A 19,086-nucleotide genomic window follows, 5' to 3' on the forward strand; every position below is an offset into this window, starting at 1 on the left:
GTTTCTGATTATACCCCTGCTGCTCCAAAAAGGGAAGGGGTTGGAATGTTTAACCTTAACTTATTTGTCCATCTAATCCGAATATTTTCTTATTTTTCTCAGCAACTATGTACAATTCATAGCCATTTTGTATGAAACTTAACATTAGTTCAATAACCACTATAACTTGTTTGATATGTATGGCATGTCAACTTCCTGTTTAAAAACTTCTTTACTAATATTATATTCTTCAAACAATTATGTTTTCATCATGCTTTTCTCAACAACAACAGATTTTATCAGTACAGCATCAATATTCAGTTTCAATGTATTTTATAAAAAGGGAGAAAAACAGCCCATAACAATGAGTTCAATAGGGGAAAGCATAGGTATTCTCATGGAACAAACCTTTATTTCTTTAGCAAAATGTTCATTAACTCCTTCCTAAAAAGTACATAGTCTTATATGAACACATCATACATTTTTATGCCCCCGTGACAAACTGTAGGGGGCATATTAATTTACCCCGGTCCATCCGTCTGGATTACACGATTATTGCTTGTCTGGCTATCTCCTCATACAGTTTTTGAACTACATCTAAAATATTTTACAGGATATTTCTACACATGATGAAGGTGTGCAAGGCCAAAGGATTTTGATTTTTGTGAAACATTATGGAAATTGGTGATAGTTACACTTAGTCATTTTACTAAGAAATATATAGATCATGGCTGGTCCAGCTATCTCCTCGTACAGTTTTTGAACATTTAAAATATTTTACAGGATATTTTTACACATGATGAAGGTGTGCAGGGCCAAAGGATTTTGATTTTCATGAAATATTATGGAAATTGGTGATAGTTTCACTTTGTCATTTTACTCAGAAATATATAGATCATGGCTGGTCCGGCTATCTCCTCGTAGTTTTTGAACAACATCTAAAATATTTTACAGGATATTTCTACACATCATTGATGAAAGTGTGCAGGGTCAAAGGATTTTGATTTTCGTAAAATATTACGGAAATTGGTGAAAGTGAAGACTAACTTATTTTCATCAGAAATAGGGCTATATGGCTTGTATGACTATCTCTTCCTGTAGTTTTTGAACTACATCTAAAATATTTTTTGCAGGGTGTTTTTACACATAGTGATGGTGTGCAAAGTCATAGGATCTTGACTTTTCGTGAAATATTAGATATTGGTAAGTTAGACTTAGTCATTTTCATCAGAAATAGGGCTATATGGCTTGTATGGCTATCTCATCATCTAAAATATTATTTGCAGGATGTTTCTATACATAATGATGGTGTGCAAGGTCATAGGATCTTGATTTTTATGAAATATTACAGAACTGGGTGATAGTTAGACTTAGTAATTTTTGTCAGAAATATATCCCCAGCAACTAAGTTAGGGCTTTGTTATGGGGGGGTATTAACATTTTTTATGTGTCTGTTAGTCAGTCCATCGCAACTAGTCTTGACACTACCAAACAGAATTTCATGACACTATGTGGCAGGATACAATATGTAAATATGCATATATTTAGGTATTTCTGATCCCCAAATTTTCCGAGTTACGGTACTGGAACAGTTGGACATTGCAAGTCTTGGAAGGATTCAGCTGAACCAACAGACCATGAGTATCACAATCTTTGGAAGGATTTCTGAATCTGCAAACCATGTCTTCATACAAAAATAAACATGTTCCTAATTTGGCAAATCTAGTGAGCAGGGGCATCAATAGTTAGTCACTACTAACAAATAAGACTGGGGCTCCTGTGATAAACAGGTCTTCTAGTTTTAGTTTCTTTTTTGTTGACTTATGGAGCCAGAACAAGTACAAAATGAAAAACCTTAGTGGTGTTAAGAAATAATTATTAAGAGTATTATTCATTTTGATTTTGAATATTGTAATGACTTAAACATTATAAATACTTTTCGCACTAAACAAGATTCCTAAAGTATTGAACACAACAAAACAATACGTATATAAACACACTGCAAAGGTTTGAGTAACGGATCACACAAATTAGGTACCCATGACAACATATTTAAAATGTTAAAAAAAAAAGTTTTTGAAATTTTATAATAAGACGTGCATGTGGACAAACACTGTGCAAAGTTCTATAAATATTGGTTGAATACTTTTTATGTACAGAATATACAAAGTAGGTACCCCTTATTTTGATGGGCAAAGTTGATTGCCTACTAATCCCGCTTTCACTGTTGGTAACGAAGGTAAAAACAAGGGTCAGATTCTGTTTAACAGATTTAATAGGAGTAATAGAACTATTTTTCTCAATTCTTATACTTGGATGGGAGTTTTATAATACTATGTAGACCTGCATATTATACATGTACTACCATTTTGATTGGACTACACGTATATGAGAAAATAAAGTTTTGTCTGTCCATCTGCATTGATGTTCATTAAGTGGCTTAAAAATATTGACTTGATAATGTTATTGTATTAAATTTTTGCAGGTTCTTTCAAATTCACATATACGCAGATATTAATTTTTACAATTTTGAAAACAATAAGTGCTTTTCTCACAGTACATGTATATAGTTAGTAACTTCACTTAAAAATACGTTCTACAAATGATAGGAGCACATCCAAGCCAGTTTCAGACAAGATGCATCTGGGAATTTTTCTACTGTTAAAAAATGTTGTAAATAGTCTTGTAAAATGTATTTTTATGAAGTGATGATGTGCATAGTTAACTGCTATTTTGATTCAACAGAACATTTTGTGGGTGTAGAGGGACTATAAATTCACAGGGTACACATGGCTACATCATAGAACTGTAATTAAATACAGGTATATGTTTACATGCAGCAGTCTGAGTATTTGTTGATATGGCAATAAAAAAGGGTAATTAAACATAAACCGAGAAAAGGAGGAGCCTAAGAACCAAGATATTATTTTAAGTCAAATACCAATTAATTAAGAAAATAAGTTGGTCCTATTCTTCAAAGTATACCTATTAAGAAAATACCTCAAAACACTTCAAAAATGTTTGGACAACCAAAAACTTCGATTTTAAAAAATATGTCGAAGGGATACAACTGTAAAAAAATTATCTGAACTACACATAACTGAAACTGTTGATATAACTATTAACTACATGCAAGTACTGTAGATGAACATTAATTTGACATCTGCAAAACATTGATATTGGTGTATATATCAATTGACAGACCACTGAAAATGCCAGTACAGATTCAAGTTCATATTTCAAAGTTTAAACCACTTAAGAAGAAGACACGAACATTAATGCAGACTAAGAAACAAATATAATTACCCCATAAGGTTTGCAGGTCAAGGATAATAATCATGGTGCATCATTTGATCAGTAGATAAATATTAAAGAAAAACTAAGAAATCAAGTCTGATGATATTAAAATAATTAACATTAGCAGATTTCCAGTATATGAACAATATTGGCAGTTCATTTTTTTTTTTATTGTAGCATGCATTTCTACATGTAATAAATAAATAAATACATCTAGTAAAAAAATTGAACACATTTTACTATTTAAAAATGATATACATAATGAAGTATAATATATTAATAATCATATTCATCATCAATGTTCCCTGTGTATTCACATATACTGTCAAAGTCTATCTTTACCACTTCATCTCTGTCTTGTAGTAATTGTAATGTTGCTACACATTTAGATTTGTCCCTCTTAAGTATTCTTGCAAGCTAAAATTAGAGAAAGAAAATTTTAAACACTTCTCCAAAACAATTTCCAGCTACTTGTCAAGAGTTGAATAATCAAAGTTACTTCTAGAATGTAATTTTCACACCAAAAATGTAAAACCTTTGCAAAACTGTTATCTTGCTTCGTGTCCATCTATAAAGTATGCTCAACTTCAGAGAAGTTCTAATACCAAATGCATGTGCAGAAAGATAGATAAACAAGGTTGTCTTACATAACCTCCAAAACTTTCCTTTTGGGGTATTACAAATACCTTTTTTCACTTTCAATCTGACTGTGAAAACTACATACCCTAAAACCAAAGTTCTGGAAATTTTGACAGGCCATGTCAGTCATTTTATCAAACTTCAGCAGACATATGTAGCCGTCTTTTACATGCTCAGATTGAGAATAAACTTAAAAAAAAAAAACTTGAAAAATTTTCTGTAGTTATTTAAAGATGACTATAGGAATTATTGTGTTATTTCATCACATACTATGTCTGTTACAAATTATCTGAATGAGGGAACAAGTTTGATTTCCACCACACATGGACATTCTAACATGTACGGTAAACAAAACATCATATCTCTCAGAATTTTTCATCACATCGGCAAACAGCCGAGAACTTCTGAGTGATGAAAATGTTGATAAATGAAAAAAAAAATCCCTAACACATATTTTGTATATTAATTTAAATGGGTTGTTGACATTTGTGTTAAAAGGATTCAATCAATAAATTAATAATTATAAACTACTATGACTGATTCGTAGCTTCAGCACTACATGCTTTCATTAACACTGAAAGATCAGCAGATTTGTAAATCTTTTTCTAAATTTCATAATAAAGAAATAAATGTATGAAAATTCCCTAAGTCACTTCAATTCATTCAGATAGACAATGGTGCTGCACATGTACTGTTCATTCAATTTAATTATGCAATCAACTAATCAGTTACGGGTAAATCACAGTCACAGGTGGCTGCACATCGGCAAATACTGATACACACCTGTCAATTAATTTCCAATAAACAATTAGGAGACAGGTAGACAGGACGTTTAGACACTAACAAAACCACTCACACTGAAATCTATAAGGGTTGACAATTTTTTATGTCCGATATTGGAATTTGGTCATCAGCCATTTGTGAAATTTGTCAGTCAATGACTGGCATTTTTTACGGCATTTACGGATCCTTGCCTAAAACTTCACATGTTAACTTCGATGAGTCTATTTGCTTAAAATGAGACAATATCATTTACACTTAAGATGTTAAACAGATACACATATTTTTGAATAAATAGTTTTTGAAATAATGATTTGAATATTGTCTCTATGATAAAATATACCTGTCCTTTATATCTCCCACTAACTATAACAATATATGCATTCTCTTCCTTCGGTATTATAGTTTCCAGATCTGACTGTGACAACCCTGTAAAACAAAAAGTGCAATAATACAATAATGAATTATCACACAACACACAAGTCTACTTTATACTGGTAAGTATTTCAAAAACAGAAGAAAAAGTACAAATTCTTACCTTCCTAATACTAGCTGACTTCATAGACTTTAATGAGCATTTCATAATAACAAACAGACTATATAAATGATTGACCTCAATGGGCATTCCATTATAACAAAACTAGGTATGGAAGGTTAAATCTTGTACAATCTTAATGTGTTATTCTATACCAAAGAAATAATTGTCCTAAATACATGTATTAGCATATTCTTGGGCAGATCCAGATATTTTGAAAAAGGAGGAATCAAGGCATTTTTTTGCTAATTTTTCCTAACATTCGGCAAGAAAGATACAAAATTTTCCAAAAAAGGAGGTCAAACCCTTGGATCAGCCACTAGCATATTTAAGAACAGCAGTATTTAAATTAACAGATTGTCTTCATCCTTTCATCAAAAAATAAATCTGATATGAGTAAATATCAATGAATGAAATACTATTTTCAATTTTTATGTAACAAGCCTATATGTTACATTTATTAGCAAAACAAATCACAAAAACTTTGATTGATTATTTCTCATCTAGGCAAGATAAGTTATTTTCCATAAACAAACTTGGTACTATGGCGTCATTAACATGGATCATTCCGCAGTCTGCATTTCAAAAATTCCTAACTAAATATTGTTTGGATGAAGGGACAAATCTTAATTTGGACTATAATTGAATAGAAATTAAATTATATGCCCAAAAAGTTGCTTATTCAGCATAACCTGGTCAAAAATTAAAAACAATCCATAAATAACACCAAAATGTGTGGTTTTTTTTTTAAAGAAATACACAAATCTCCCATGAAGGCCCTGTTATGTGTGGAGTATCTATTATCATGGTTTATCATAATTCTATTGATACATTGCTTTTTGACTTGTTTGTGACTTGTTTGTGATTTGTTTTTGACTTGTTTGTGACTTGTTTGTGACTTGGTGGATTTAATTAAACCATCAAAGATTTAAACTGAAATTCTACATTTTCATTTCAAATTTAAATTCATGGTTTCATAGAACCATGGACATAAAACTTTATGAACAGCATATATATTAAAAATGCCTTTATTTGCATAACATCCCTGACCAGATGGTGCCATGAACTTACCCTCTAATACTTTTCCATCATCTGTTCTACACACTATGTTATCTGGTGTCAAAACATCAATCACATTAACCTACAAAAGTCAACACCTAGTTTTCAACACAGTAGAAGGTAATTTTCTTCTTCAAAAATATTTTAAACATTCCATGTAAAAAAAGTATAAAGTAAGTAAAAAAAAATGCATAAACAAGGCTTTAACATGTATCTTTACTGTGTGTTTACAAAAATCCAAATTGCTCAACCATACTAACATACCATAAATAAAATGCCTTTTATGGATTTAAATATGAGGATGTGCAGTTTGTAAATGGGGAAGGTGTAGAAAATATATCATGGTACCAAATATTAATTCAATTACCGTTGCCCTAACTAACTGTTTCAATTAATCATGTGTAAAAATACCTTTCAATGTTCAAATTTTGATGTAACAAAAAAAATCCTTAAAATACCTTAGATTTGTAGTATTTGCCTTTCTTGTAATCTTGGGTGACTATTCTGACCCTGATTTGAGACCTTATCCATAATGACATACTTCTACCATGACCATTCTGACTGCTTGATGATTTGTGTGATGGTTCTTCTAATCTGAAACAATTAAATAGTAAAAATAAAATCCATTTTCTCCCTTTTTAAAAAAAAAAAGAAATCCAACTTATGTAAGTGCAAAGCAGGTGTCCCATTGCCATTAACTTCAACCCCTAAACAAGTAGGTTGCTTCATTTACATACATAAAAAAACTGACTTCACAAAATTCTATCAAATAGGAAATGCAAGTTTAACTTATATTGCAAATTATGATCCCATAGTTATAAAAACTAGAAAAACTGAGCACAGTTCAATTGGTGATACTGCCTTTTCCCTCCCTAAAACCATATAGAAAACACTGAGGGTATTTTAGATGAGAAAACAAAATAGAGTGCAAACAATGGCATCAAGTGAAAGTTTCATCATCAAATTGCTTCAAAGGTTTGAGAGGAGTTGCTGATTCAAACTGAATGTTCATGTGTATCAAAAAATTTAAAAAACAAATTGAATTTTCTTAGAAAACATAAAATCTATGTACAACAAATTACTGATACCTGTCATGTTTTCTTTTCCTAGATTCTGAATAAGAGTGTCTAAAATCATCCTTATAACCGTTATCATGATATCTGGATGATGGTTGTTCCTCATCAGATATATCACGATCTCTATGTCTATCTTTCTTTGATTTGTGATGCTTCTCTCTCTTTCTGTCTTTTTCTTTTTTTCGATCTTCTTCTTCCTTGTATTTGTCAACTTTTCCTTTATCTGCAAAAAGCCATGATTTTAAAATTTGTGATACACTCAGCGCAAATTTTTCATTGATTCAGTAGTTGATAGAAAAAGAAAGGAAACTCTTTCAACAAAAAATTCAGGACTCAAGTTTTTACTATACTACTCTATTTTTATCAGTATTTTGCATGGTACCAGTAACCCTTTTAATCACTACAGTTGTGATTTCAACATGGTTTTAATTACTGCAAATTTTAAATTATATTTGTAGATTTTAAGGGTAAAAAGAGGCCATCTCATGGAACACTTTATGAAACTAATTTTCACCTTTTTAGCTTTTCAATTAAGACTACTCTTATTAATTAAATAAAATAAAACAAATTTCACCCATTCATATTCCAAAAAAAAAGGTAATTCATCAAAACAAATTTTGCAGGGAAAAAAGAACTGAAAATGAAATTCTGATTTTATACCCATACAGAATAACTTTCATCATTCTTTAATATTCATAGAAAGATAACTCCCAATTCATCAACAAAAATTTGAGGATAATACAAGTTATAAGGCAGTAACTGTTCTGTAATGAACCCAATCAAACTGAAATTCAAACTGATAAGTATTTTATTATACTTTATAACAATACAAATTTAAAAAAAAAATCCTTCTGTATCTTCTTAAGTTATCATCTACAATCTGCTGAAAATGGACAGATGGCCGGAATCATAACTTTTTTGAGGGCATCACATAATACTTCAACACTTCGTGTTGTAGGGGGTATAAAAAGGAATGAAACCATGAGTGTTTTATAACAAAAACAACATCTGTTCTTCATTCTGGATATTAGAAATTAGATTCCTTTAGCATTGATAAATTCATTGTGTACACTTACTAAGATACTTAGAATATTTCTTATATTCATGTTTGTCAACCAGTCTGATGGCATACTGACTCTGTGTTACTATTTTCCCTGAGACTGTCAGTTTTACCATTACTCTTGCATTATCCTCATCAAAACCTTCTATCTGCAAATACGTACATATGCAAGAATGTAAATTAAGTGAATGAATACTGAACTGCTACTTCCAATCCCAAGAAATTAAATGATAGCTAAAATATTTTGAGTTTTTCTTAATCAACCATTCACTATGATGTTTCATGTCCATTTTACTTCTAGTAGGGATCAGAAACTATTCAAACTTTACTTTAATATAGAAAATTTAAATGAAAAAAAGCCATAATGCCACCATTCTTGAAAATGAGTTGGCAAATCTTCAATACATTTAATAAATAATGTTGTAGAAGTTAAAATTATGTGTAGTGTAAAGTGTAACTTATGAAAAGTAAAGGAGAATTATCTATACCAAAGTATAAAATGTATAACTTACTACACCATATAGATCTTTATTTGATCCTTTTAAAAGAACACAGTAAGCCCCTTTCTTCAAAGTCAAAACTTCCCTGTCATCTTTTGCACCACTTGACCCTGTTTTGAACTCATTTAACTGTGCAGCCTGGGATCTGTCAGCTCCAAGACCAAGTCCTTTGGGTCTCAGTACTGCAGTAACAGGAGCTATTGCTCTTAAGATACAACCAGAAACTTTTATTAGATCTTTAAAAAAGAACTATTCAAATAATTTCCGTAGCTACAATTCGACAGAAAAATAATTGTAAAAATGTAATGTAAATAACACAACCAAAAAAGATTTCTTCAAATAACTGCATCTTTATTAACAAAATCATTACAACACATTTCCAGAAGTTACCTAAAAGAAGAACAATATATTCTGTATTGGCCAATTTCAGAGAAAAGGGCTGCTATGTTGTCATTACGAATGATCTTTAAAATGTTTTATAATAGCACTTCATATAATAATTTGAGTTCCAATACAATTTTTTTAATCTTTAATATATATTGATATGGTTTAGGTTAGTGACCTACTTGTTGTTTTTTCCTATACCTTGCCCTTCCTTCCATCCCATTCCTCTAAGCATTGCCATTCCAAACTGTTCTATTGGTATTTGTTCATAATCTGCTTCTTCTGGCTGTAATTAAATAGGTCAACGTATCATCATCCTTCACAAGCAATTAATCATTATATTCATATAGTCTAGATTGGATATACTGTTAGAAAATGCAGCAAAAAATTGTTTTTAAATAGAAATGTAAAACATGTGAAGAAAAAGGCATTCCTAAAAGTAGGCAATATAAATACAAATGTACTAGTATACAAATAGATTAACAAAGGGAATCTCAATTTTTTTTTATCTTGAAACATTTATAAAGGTGTCCACGTAAGAATCAAGGATGAGTAGATTTTATCAGTATTTTGGTGAAAAAATCTTATTCTTATTTTTGATGCTTCAGGGTATTGAAATTCATCATAAGTTTCAAATAATCTTTCATTAAGTGGCAGGAAAAAAATAATGAATTATAACTTACATTTCACACTCAAATTCAGTTAAAGTGTGCCAAAGACAATTTTCGAAGTCACAAGCTATTTTCAAAGACAAAAAGCTATTTCCTGATATAGTTTTGGGTTCAATTTACTATCAGGGTTAAGCCAGATTGTAAAAACATAGTTTATGGAGCATTGATCCTGTTCACTGAACAAAAACGATAAATATCGAAGACTCAATTGACAAAAACCATATGTCACAAATTAGGGTTCCCCTAAAAAAATACATAGAAAAAATATAAAATACTCCAAATGAAGAACGCCCAATAAGTTTTCTAGGGGGAAAAATGGCTAGAAAACATAATTTTAACAGTTATTTTTACATTGAAAACGGTTTAAATTTTTTTCCCCACAAAATATGGATGTCCCATGAAACACAGTGAATCATGTTACAATTTTCCTGAAGCTGTAATGAAAATGTAACTGACACATATGGAAAAAATACCATAAAATAAGAAACAATAAGAAAATGAATGACTCACACGTAAAGGATAATGTTTTTATTGAAAAAATACATGATTTTTATCTTTTTTTCAAATGTGAATTTAATTGTGAATTACGTTACGGTGTCTCTTGCATCTGTTAATGGTAGTAGCAAACTTTCTATATTCTTAATTATACACACACCCAAAGTCAGTCATAAATGATTCTTAAACAGATTTTTCAGGTGCTACATATTTTTTCACATCCTTGGTAAAGTACAAGTCCATGAATTACGTTACAGTGAATTACATTACGGTAATTTCTTTTAAAGGGATAAAAAAACACTGTTCTCTGAACAAATTAAATATAAAACATTATCAGTGACATTGCCTATCAAACGTGCATCTTTAGAAAGGAAGATGTGATGCGGGAACAATTGTAAAGGCGTTCCTGATGTAAACACTCCCTCTAGTCGTAGGTGTCCTTAATTTCTGTTATGAGCAATTATTTAGATATTATTAATTTTCTGTTTAATTTAACTCAGAAATGGAGAATACATGTATTGGTGAGATGTTATGACAACAGCATATTACTATGTATGATATATAAATCAAGCACTGGTATATATTACTGTGTAACGTAATTCACAACATTGTAATGTAATTCACCTGTTCATAAACTGTGTATTTTGATTACAGAAAATGGTTTTACATGACAATGTGTCGTGAGAAACATTAAATTAATGCTAAACAAAGATAGAAATACCTTTCAAAAAGCAAAACCATTCAAAAACGATTTAATCATTGCAAGAATTTAAGTAAGCACAAAAACGATATGTAAGCTTCTTCGTGAGCTAATATAGATAATTTATTTTTTTGTTTTTGTTTATTCAGATCACTTGAAAACAAGGAATATATACTGAAATCAAGCATCACTACAATAAAATATTTGATAATGCACTTTCAGCATATACCAACGATCAATTTCAATTTCTCAGCTATATAGATAATGTATTATCTCTAAACAATCCTGGTTTCTGGAATTTGATACATCGCATCTACCCCAAAGAACTTGGGATAAAGGATACTACAGACACTGTCTGTAAAGTCAGCCTCCTATCTTGACCTTCACGTAGAGATCAATGGTAAATGAAACCTATTGACCAAACTTTACGAAAAATGTGATGACTTTTCATTCAGAATTAGCTTTCCATTCATCTGTGGCAACATCCCTTCAGCACCTGCGTATGGAGTTTTCATATCACAAATCATACGTTATGCCTAAGCTTGCCGTAACTACATCGACTTCATATTGCACCAGACTTCTTACAGTTAGGCTTCTGCAACAGGGTTATTTACTACAAAATAGAAGTCATCACCAAAGAAGTCTTATGGCCGTCATCATGCATTCATGGATCATTACGGTGTAACCATCTGCACCAAGAAAACTGATTTGTTCAATGTATCATAGTTTTCCCTTCCTCTTTTGTCTACCCTGGAATTGACATTTTATGAGCAGCTCAGCAGATGTTTCTAGAATAGCACAGGATGCTTACCCTACCGGTACACCTGGTCCATGCTCCCAGTTTTTAGTGGAGTCCGAGTTGCTTGTTTACTTTTGTTACTTTGCATGTATTATCTTACTTTATGTTCTTTGTTGTGTTTGTCTGTTTTCTATGTATGGTCTTTGTCCCTGGATTACATTCTTTTGATTTCTGCAAGAATCTTGATTCCCTAGCTTGATTATACTTTCAAGTGATGTTACAATATCAGCAAAAAGTTGTTTCTATGAATTATTTACATTTTAATTTTGACATTATAATTATTTCTGCTAGAAGATTACTCTAGATCAAACATTTTATGTTTTGAAAGTATACCAGAAATATTTGTTATAACAATTGATCGAACCAATTGCACCATTATCATTTCCTTACATGCCACTAAAGACTTCTAGATTTCTTCATGTGGCGTATATAAAAATGACAAACTTAACAGATATGATTTTTTTTTTAATATTACTTGCCAAAATATTGCAGTTAGTTGTTTTTCATGTTTAACCTTCCAATTTTGTTATGTGCTCCAATTAAAGCATGAGAAAGCCATGGATTATATATTGCACAATTATAAGTGAATTACGTTACAAAGTCGGTCATTCCTGTTAAGCTAATTATAAACATTCCAACTGGATTTAAATGCTCAATTGTTTTCTATGTATCACCTAAAAGATGTATGAATGGAAATAGGTTGCTAAATTGGCCTTCATCTTTTGCTAATTATGTTTCCAAAGAATAATAAAGGAAACTTGTTTTCAATTTCATTTTGTTTGATTATTTTTTTGACTAGATGTTATAAAATATAGAGTATCTTAAAAAAGATAACAATTTCTGAACAAAACATTTGTTTCGTGTTGTGAATTTATTATTTATCTATTGAATGATATCATTTGAAGCGCAGTTTTGAATAACTGTATGATGAAACTATTATTATTCAACATGGGTGTCCAGAAGTAACATAATTCACTACCAAAATAAACTGGGCATGTTCAAAATTTCATACAGGACATAAATCGACTTATCAAGAATTATCTAATGCATTTTCTTGCAATTCAAACTTTGTATTTTTTTTAAAATTAAATCATTTGAATTGTTTTCAGTGTTCAAAATGTCTGGTTGTTTTTCCGTCCCTATTGGAGCACTTTAACTGAATATATCTTTTATTACAAGGCTTTAATTTAATTTTAATTTAAATTTTACATAAATTGTACAGCTGCTCAAACAGATGTGCATGTGAATATGATACATTATACAAAGGGCTGATTAAATCAAGTCATTCTTTCTATTTCAAGAAGACTGGGATATATACAAACCTCATCGGGACGTAACTCTACATTGAGCTTATCATCTGTTTCAAAACCTTCTGGGACCTTGTTCTGCATCAACAGAGGTATACTTAGACCAAGATCTGTCTTCCCTTTACCACTCTCACTTTCCTGAAATCTTTTAGCATCTGAAATAAATGTAAAAATAGATTTAATTTACAAAAGGTCAAAGAAATTATCTTTTTGGAGTTTCTAGATTAAATAATTTTGATAAGATTTAGGTCTTTATGGTATTTTTTATTGAGAAAACTTGTTATAAAGTTGTCTATTAACTTCTAAGAAGTTCATCAGTTTCTTTACTATACTGTACATGTAGACTGATTATATACAGGGCTCAAGCTACATGAGATAAACAGGGAGAAGTTACTTCTCTTTCAGAGAGAGACCGGGGAGGAGTGGGGAGTTCATCAGTTTCTTTACTATACAGTATAGTAAAGAAACTGATGAACTCCCCACTCCTCCCCGGTCTCTCTCTGAAAGAGAAGTAACTTCTCCCTGTTTATCTCATGTAGCTTGAGCCCTGTATATAATCAGTCTACATGTACAGTTACTACCATACATTCCTGGATTGGCATCCTACAATTAAGATCACCTAAATTAAATGAAAGCTTGCCATTTCAAAAGTGTAAGTCCTACACTGTACTGAAGTTAATTCAGAACACCACCACTGCTTTTGTTGCTGGGGTAGATATATACCCTATTTAATATCCCCCACTTCAAAGTCTAAAACTGAAATATTCCTCAGCAATGCAGGTTATATCAGTATACATCAAGTATATCAAATCAAAACTTAATGAAAAGTATTTCTGACACAAACATTCACTAAGAATGTAAGAATGTACTTCTGACACAAACATTCGCTAAGAATGTAAGAATGTACAAAGTAGACATTTCAGCTGCCCACAGTGAGAAACTAACAAGGTATGAATTTAAATAAAACCAAATTATATCATTTTCAAAAGAAAATACAGTATGAAAAATCAAGTAGTCCAAATGGAATATAGATTGCTTTTGACAATAGGATGACTTGGATTTTGAACCCTGGGTACATGTTCATATATATATATATTGTATACTCTAAAGCAAGATATTTTCATGCTAGTGTAATTTTCTTTATTTTTACTGTATGACCTGTAGGCATTAATACTTTTACAAATATTTTTTATCAATAAAAGAACAATACTTTTTAACAACCCATTGTTAACTATGATTACATATCTTTGCATAAAATGGACTAATTAAGAAACTCTGAAAAAAAATTCCAAACTTTACAGTTTACATTGTAGAATTTGTGTATTCACATATATGTACAAATAACAACATACATGTACAGTACTTATTTTTATCATAGTATGTGTCTATAAGACCAATAGTTACTGGGCTCCTTCTTACCTTCAACAATTTCTTTGACAGCACTGTCTTCCATCTGATCTCCCAATCCCTTGTCTACTCTCCATCTGTTTTCTTTGATTAGGGGGATTACATATTCCTTTTCTTTTGACTTATTTCTGAAACAAATAAAAGTTTCATTAAAACATAAAACGAATTTCTCTTATGCTGAAAGAGTGCAAAATTGACTCTAAATTTCAGACAGGACAAAAACAAAGGGGCTTGAGTTCATGGGTTAAGTACACAATGTACATAGATAACCTACTATGTATCTATTATCAGTTCAGTTTCTCAGCTTATACGGTTCATGTTTAAATTTCTTTGAAAATACATTGCTTTACTTCTGTTTCTTTGAAAGTCTTCAGGTTTACCAGTATCATATAATGATAATGATCCTTAAGACTAAGTACTAGACACAAGGTAAGTCTGAAGATGGTAAAATGAAAATTTCATAACCAAACTCCAACAATATCCTTCAGGAGCATTCCAAATAGTGCAGGTCTAAAATCAGAGTAAGAATAATTTTTCTTTTTAAGGAATGCAAGCCATTTTAGTAAGTTTTTCAAAAGGATGTAACCCACCAATACCGGACAACCTGCAGTGTCATTGAAGAAGGAAAGAACAGTGATTAAAACATTTTTCTTGGAAACTGCAATTATTTTCACTTCAGTAACTAATTGGTTTGAATAAGTTTAGTAAAATTACCCAAATATCCAATAAATCAACTATTTGAAGCTGTCCATTACTCTAACGAGACAGTAAACAATGCTGTCAGGTTGGAAAGTTATTTCCCTTTGGTTGAAATTTTAAAAAAATAAAGTCAAAGTCAGGAATATGAAAAAGGACAATAGACACTTCATTTTACATCTTGATAAACCGGAATAAAACAGTACTACAATTTTTTTTCATTATAAAACTTAAAGTGTCATTCTATTGACAAGATTCTGGCCTCCTGCCCCATATTTTCCCCTCCTAAGAGCCCTTGTCATACAAATGTAGCTTCACCTTGTTACAATCCTTTCAGGGATTACCTAGAAGTAACCAGAGACACCCTAGCCTTAATTCTGAAAAACTCCAAAATTCAATTATTTTATTAAAGAGTAATCAAGGGAACCAAAATTCTAGCAGCAATCAAAAGAATGTAATCCACGGACAAAGACCAAGCATTGAAAACAGACAAACACAACAAAGAACATAAAGTAACCAAAATAGTACATACCTGTAAATATGGTAATGGTAATATTTGACATTTGAATTTATTTATTTTTTTCTGATGGGAGCAGCTAACTAGTAGAAAAGTATATGATTATTAAATCTGATGTTGGCATTATGTAACTACTTAAAATGGATTGAGTAGGAGATTTTCGATTTCCAAAAAATTCTATCCCAGGAATAAAATGATAAACTTTGTAAAAACTCAAGTATATAAACTCTTATAAAAACGGTTCATGAATATGTAACAACTGGGCAAGCTTTTAGTTTGACTTTATATTAGGGTTCCCACTTCTTTATTGACATAAAATTCATGGCTTTTTCCAAGATACTTATATTTACGGGATCTGTGAATGTTTTCCAGGATGGATGTTTTTAATGAAATTTAAAGCCCACTTAAACTTAATTTTTTTTTAAATAGACTGCCTACATTTGTATCTGGAGAACACTGGTAATTGTTTCTGTTTGTTAAGGATTGGACTTGTATTGTCTATTGACATGACTACCAAGAGCTTACTAAACATGATGCTGGCTTTCACTGCTTTATAAGCCACTAGATCACCATGTTACGGAAATTCTCTGACTGCACAGTGACTAAGACCATTTACCTACAATACTTGACATCTATATGTTTTAAAAAGACTTCCATAAAGACCACTGTAGTTCTAAGTTTGGTCAAAATTCATTTTCACCAACCATATTCTCATTTCCTCATGCTTATATGTACATGATGCTGCTTCTTAGATGAACACAAACATTGAAATTGTACTTTTGCTAAGGTGCTAGGTATGAAATATAGACCAGTGAGGAAAATATTGTACAGCTTTGAGTTTTTCTCCTCTAACTATACACTAGGAACATCAAATTAACAAAAAACATACTTTATGAACAAGGTTTAGGCAGAAATCTGACAATTTAGTGTAATTTTTATGAACCCATCAATGAAATATGGCAAAATCAGGGGTTTTCACAGCCTTGTCTTAGGATCTATAAAATCACAGATATATGTTTTATTGGTCCGAATCTTTTGTATTTGCTAGTAAATAATATAAATAATGTGAAAAAAACCTAATATATTCATTCCACTGATATTCATGCATCTAATGTAAGTCACTACATGTATATACCTTGTGATGTCTCAAAAACACCTAATTTTAGAGTTCCGCATACACTATAAGGTTTCAAAAATGAAATTTTTTGTAGAAAAACTGGAAAAATACAGCTGACTGTCTGCTTATGTACCTGATAAGCTTAGAACCTTACATTTTTTTTACATTTGTTTCAGATCTTTCATCATTCAAAACCCAAATAAAGGCTAACTTTTAATATCGGACACAATCGCACTTGAACAAGCTCTGTACAGGTCTGGTTTAAATTGATCTGGAGTGACAGTTTTAGCTTTGAAACCACTTCTTATTGTTTTCAATGTACATTTGATATGTGTAGACCACTTTATGTTTGAAGTTGATCAATTTAAGTCATTGTCAGCATCATAAAATGAGTTTTCATATGTGTACCCCTATACATGGTCTAAAAGTGCATTGACCATGGCCGCATGTATAAAAACCCAATTTTTGGCCTTAAAGCAGCTGGAACTTGAGTAAACTGAACTTCATTGCATCAAATACACATAATATGATGCAACCAATGTAAAAAATCACAAAAATATTGCATTTAAAAAAAATGTACATTTTAGAGGGGCCTTATTTCCTTCCACCATTGGACATGCGAGTCATGCAATGTACCACTGATACTAAATTTGCTATAACTTATATATTTTTCAACTAATCATGATGAAACTTTGTACTTGAGGTAAAAAAAAGTTCATCCTGACGCGAATGCAGTTTTTATTAAATTGAGCACATTTATTGATCTAATAGGTACGAGAACACAATTAATTCCCCTTGGTTTTCGTTGTATACGAATATAGTTCCAACTTCGGTAGTAGGTACCTTCCACATTTTTTCATATTTTTACTGGAAACTTATTTGCTGAAGTTTTGCCTCTAATTGGTAGAAAATAGTTGAAAATTACATGGGATTTTTTTCATTAATCAATTCTGACTAAAAGTTGTGATTTGGTTCAGTGGAAGAAGGTTAAAATTTAGGACTTTTAACTCAGTTCATTTGTCATGTTTACCCCATCTCCGAATTATATGTATTAATTTCAGAAAATGATGGTAAAATTTTCTACAATTTATATATAAAATCCTGTTTGTACATATCTTTAGGCCAGAGAAGTTTTATTCAGTTTGCGCCGGTGGAATTTTTTTAATCTGCTCAAATGTGTATATTAAAATCCACTTGAAAATTAATTGCGGTCTCGTGCCAGCAGTGCGGGAGCACTGCAAAGACCATTTCACATACTTTTTGGAGAAAGTTTCGTCCACCTCTGTCACAAACTCTGTTTCATTGTTCTTATCTTCTTCTGCTTCATTAATACTGGACTTTTGAAGAGGTTTGTTGTCTTTTTTCTTAGAAAAACCGAAAGAAATCGTTTTTTGTTCCATTTTCTGTTTACCGGAAGTGTACGAATCTAAAACATTTTTACCTCCAATGTAGAGTTAGGGTCTAAAATGTGAAATACATACCCGTACCCGTACCACATTTTCCCGTACCCAAGTGATGTTTTGCTAAAATATTCATTCTTACGGTATGTTAAGGACTGACAATTACATGGTATGTGGAAAAGTCCATTTAAATTCATTTCTAATAAAGAAAACGATGTATATTTGTCTAATATGTCTTATTTGATCGGTTTTCTGGTCTAAAATGTGTAACCGGAAGTTGCCGTACCAAATTAATTATTAACTATTGCTCACTTTTCTATCCAACTTTCACGGTTTTATAAAATCACTAAGAGGTTAAAACTTCACTTTAAGACTTTGGATAAAGTTTTGAAAGTTTTGATATTGTTTTAAAAAAGACGTAATTAAGTTTGAATTCCATAGGGTATCTAGCGTAAATCCCCGCACCAGCAAAGAATGGATCATTTAGCATGGTTGCTAAGATCTGCACATACAGGGCATTGTAACTCATCTACAGTATTAGTTCTATAATTGAAACAAGTTCTTTCAAAAATTTAATTTAATTTTATATCTAGCAGTAAGGTGTGGGAGCAACTCCACATCTAAAACGAGCAAAAGCTCTTCTATATGTTACTCCAAAAACTCGAGAT

General features: G+C 31.1%; 1 protein-coding gene across 1 annotated transcript; it reads right to left on the reverse strand.

Annotated features, from left to right (window-relative positions):
- Positions 1-2,440: 2,440 nt before the first annotated feature.
- Positions 2,441-18,454, reverse strand: LOC148629645 (G-patch domain and KOW motifs-containing protein-like). Its single transcript, XM_088554852.1, has 11 exons — positions 18,276-18,454; positions 14,701-14,816; positions 13,297-13,436; positions 9,492-9,595; positions 8,938-9,130; positions 8,442-8,574; positions 7,378-7,588; positions 6,748-6,883; positions 6,302-6,371; positions 5,039-5,124; positions 2,441-3,693 (listed from the first exon to the last, which is right to left on the reverse strand). The coding sequence occupies exons 1-11, from the start codon at positions 18,416-18,418 to the stop codon at positions 3,553-3,555; spliced, it is 1,473 nt and encodes a 490-aa protein (XP_088410978.1). The 5' UTR covers positions 18,419-18,454; the 3' UTR covers positions 2,441-3,552.
- Between the last annotated feature and the right edge of the window lie 632 nt (positions 18,455-19,086).

Source organism: Perna viridis, chromosome 1, assembly GCF_037379345.1.
Source record: "Perna viridis isolate PV_CMFRI_1.1 ecotype Kerala chromosome 1, ASM3737934v1, whole genome shotgun sequence".
In the NCBI taxonomy this organism is placed as follows: domain Eukaryota; kingdom Metazoa; phylum Mollusca; class Bivalvia; order Mytilida; family Mytilidae; genus Perna; species Perna viridis.

What these genes read in the sequence shown, in the direction of transcription:
- LOC148629645 (XM_088554852.1), bottom strand. Translation starts at nt 18,418, where the DNA reads ATGGAACAAAAAACGATTTCTTTCGGTTTTTCTAAGAAAAAAGACAAC. An exon ending in GAAATATTCTAAGTATCTTA is followed by an intron (nt 7,589 to 8,441) that starts GTAAGTGTACAC and finishes GGCTTTTTGCAG; the next exon opens with ATAAAGGAAAAGTTGACAAA. An exon ending in AGGAAAAGAAAACATGACAG is followed by an intron (nt 6,884 to 7,377) that starts GTATCAGTAATT and finishes TAATTGTTTCAG; the next exon opens with ATTAGAAGAACCATCACACA.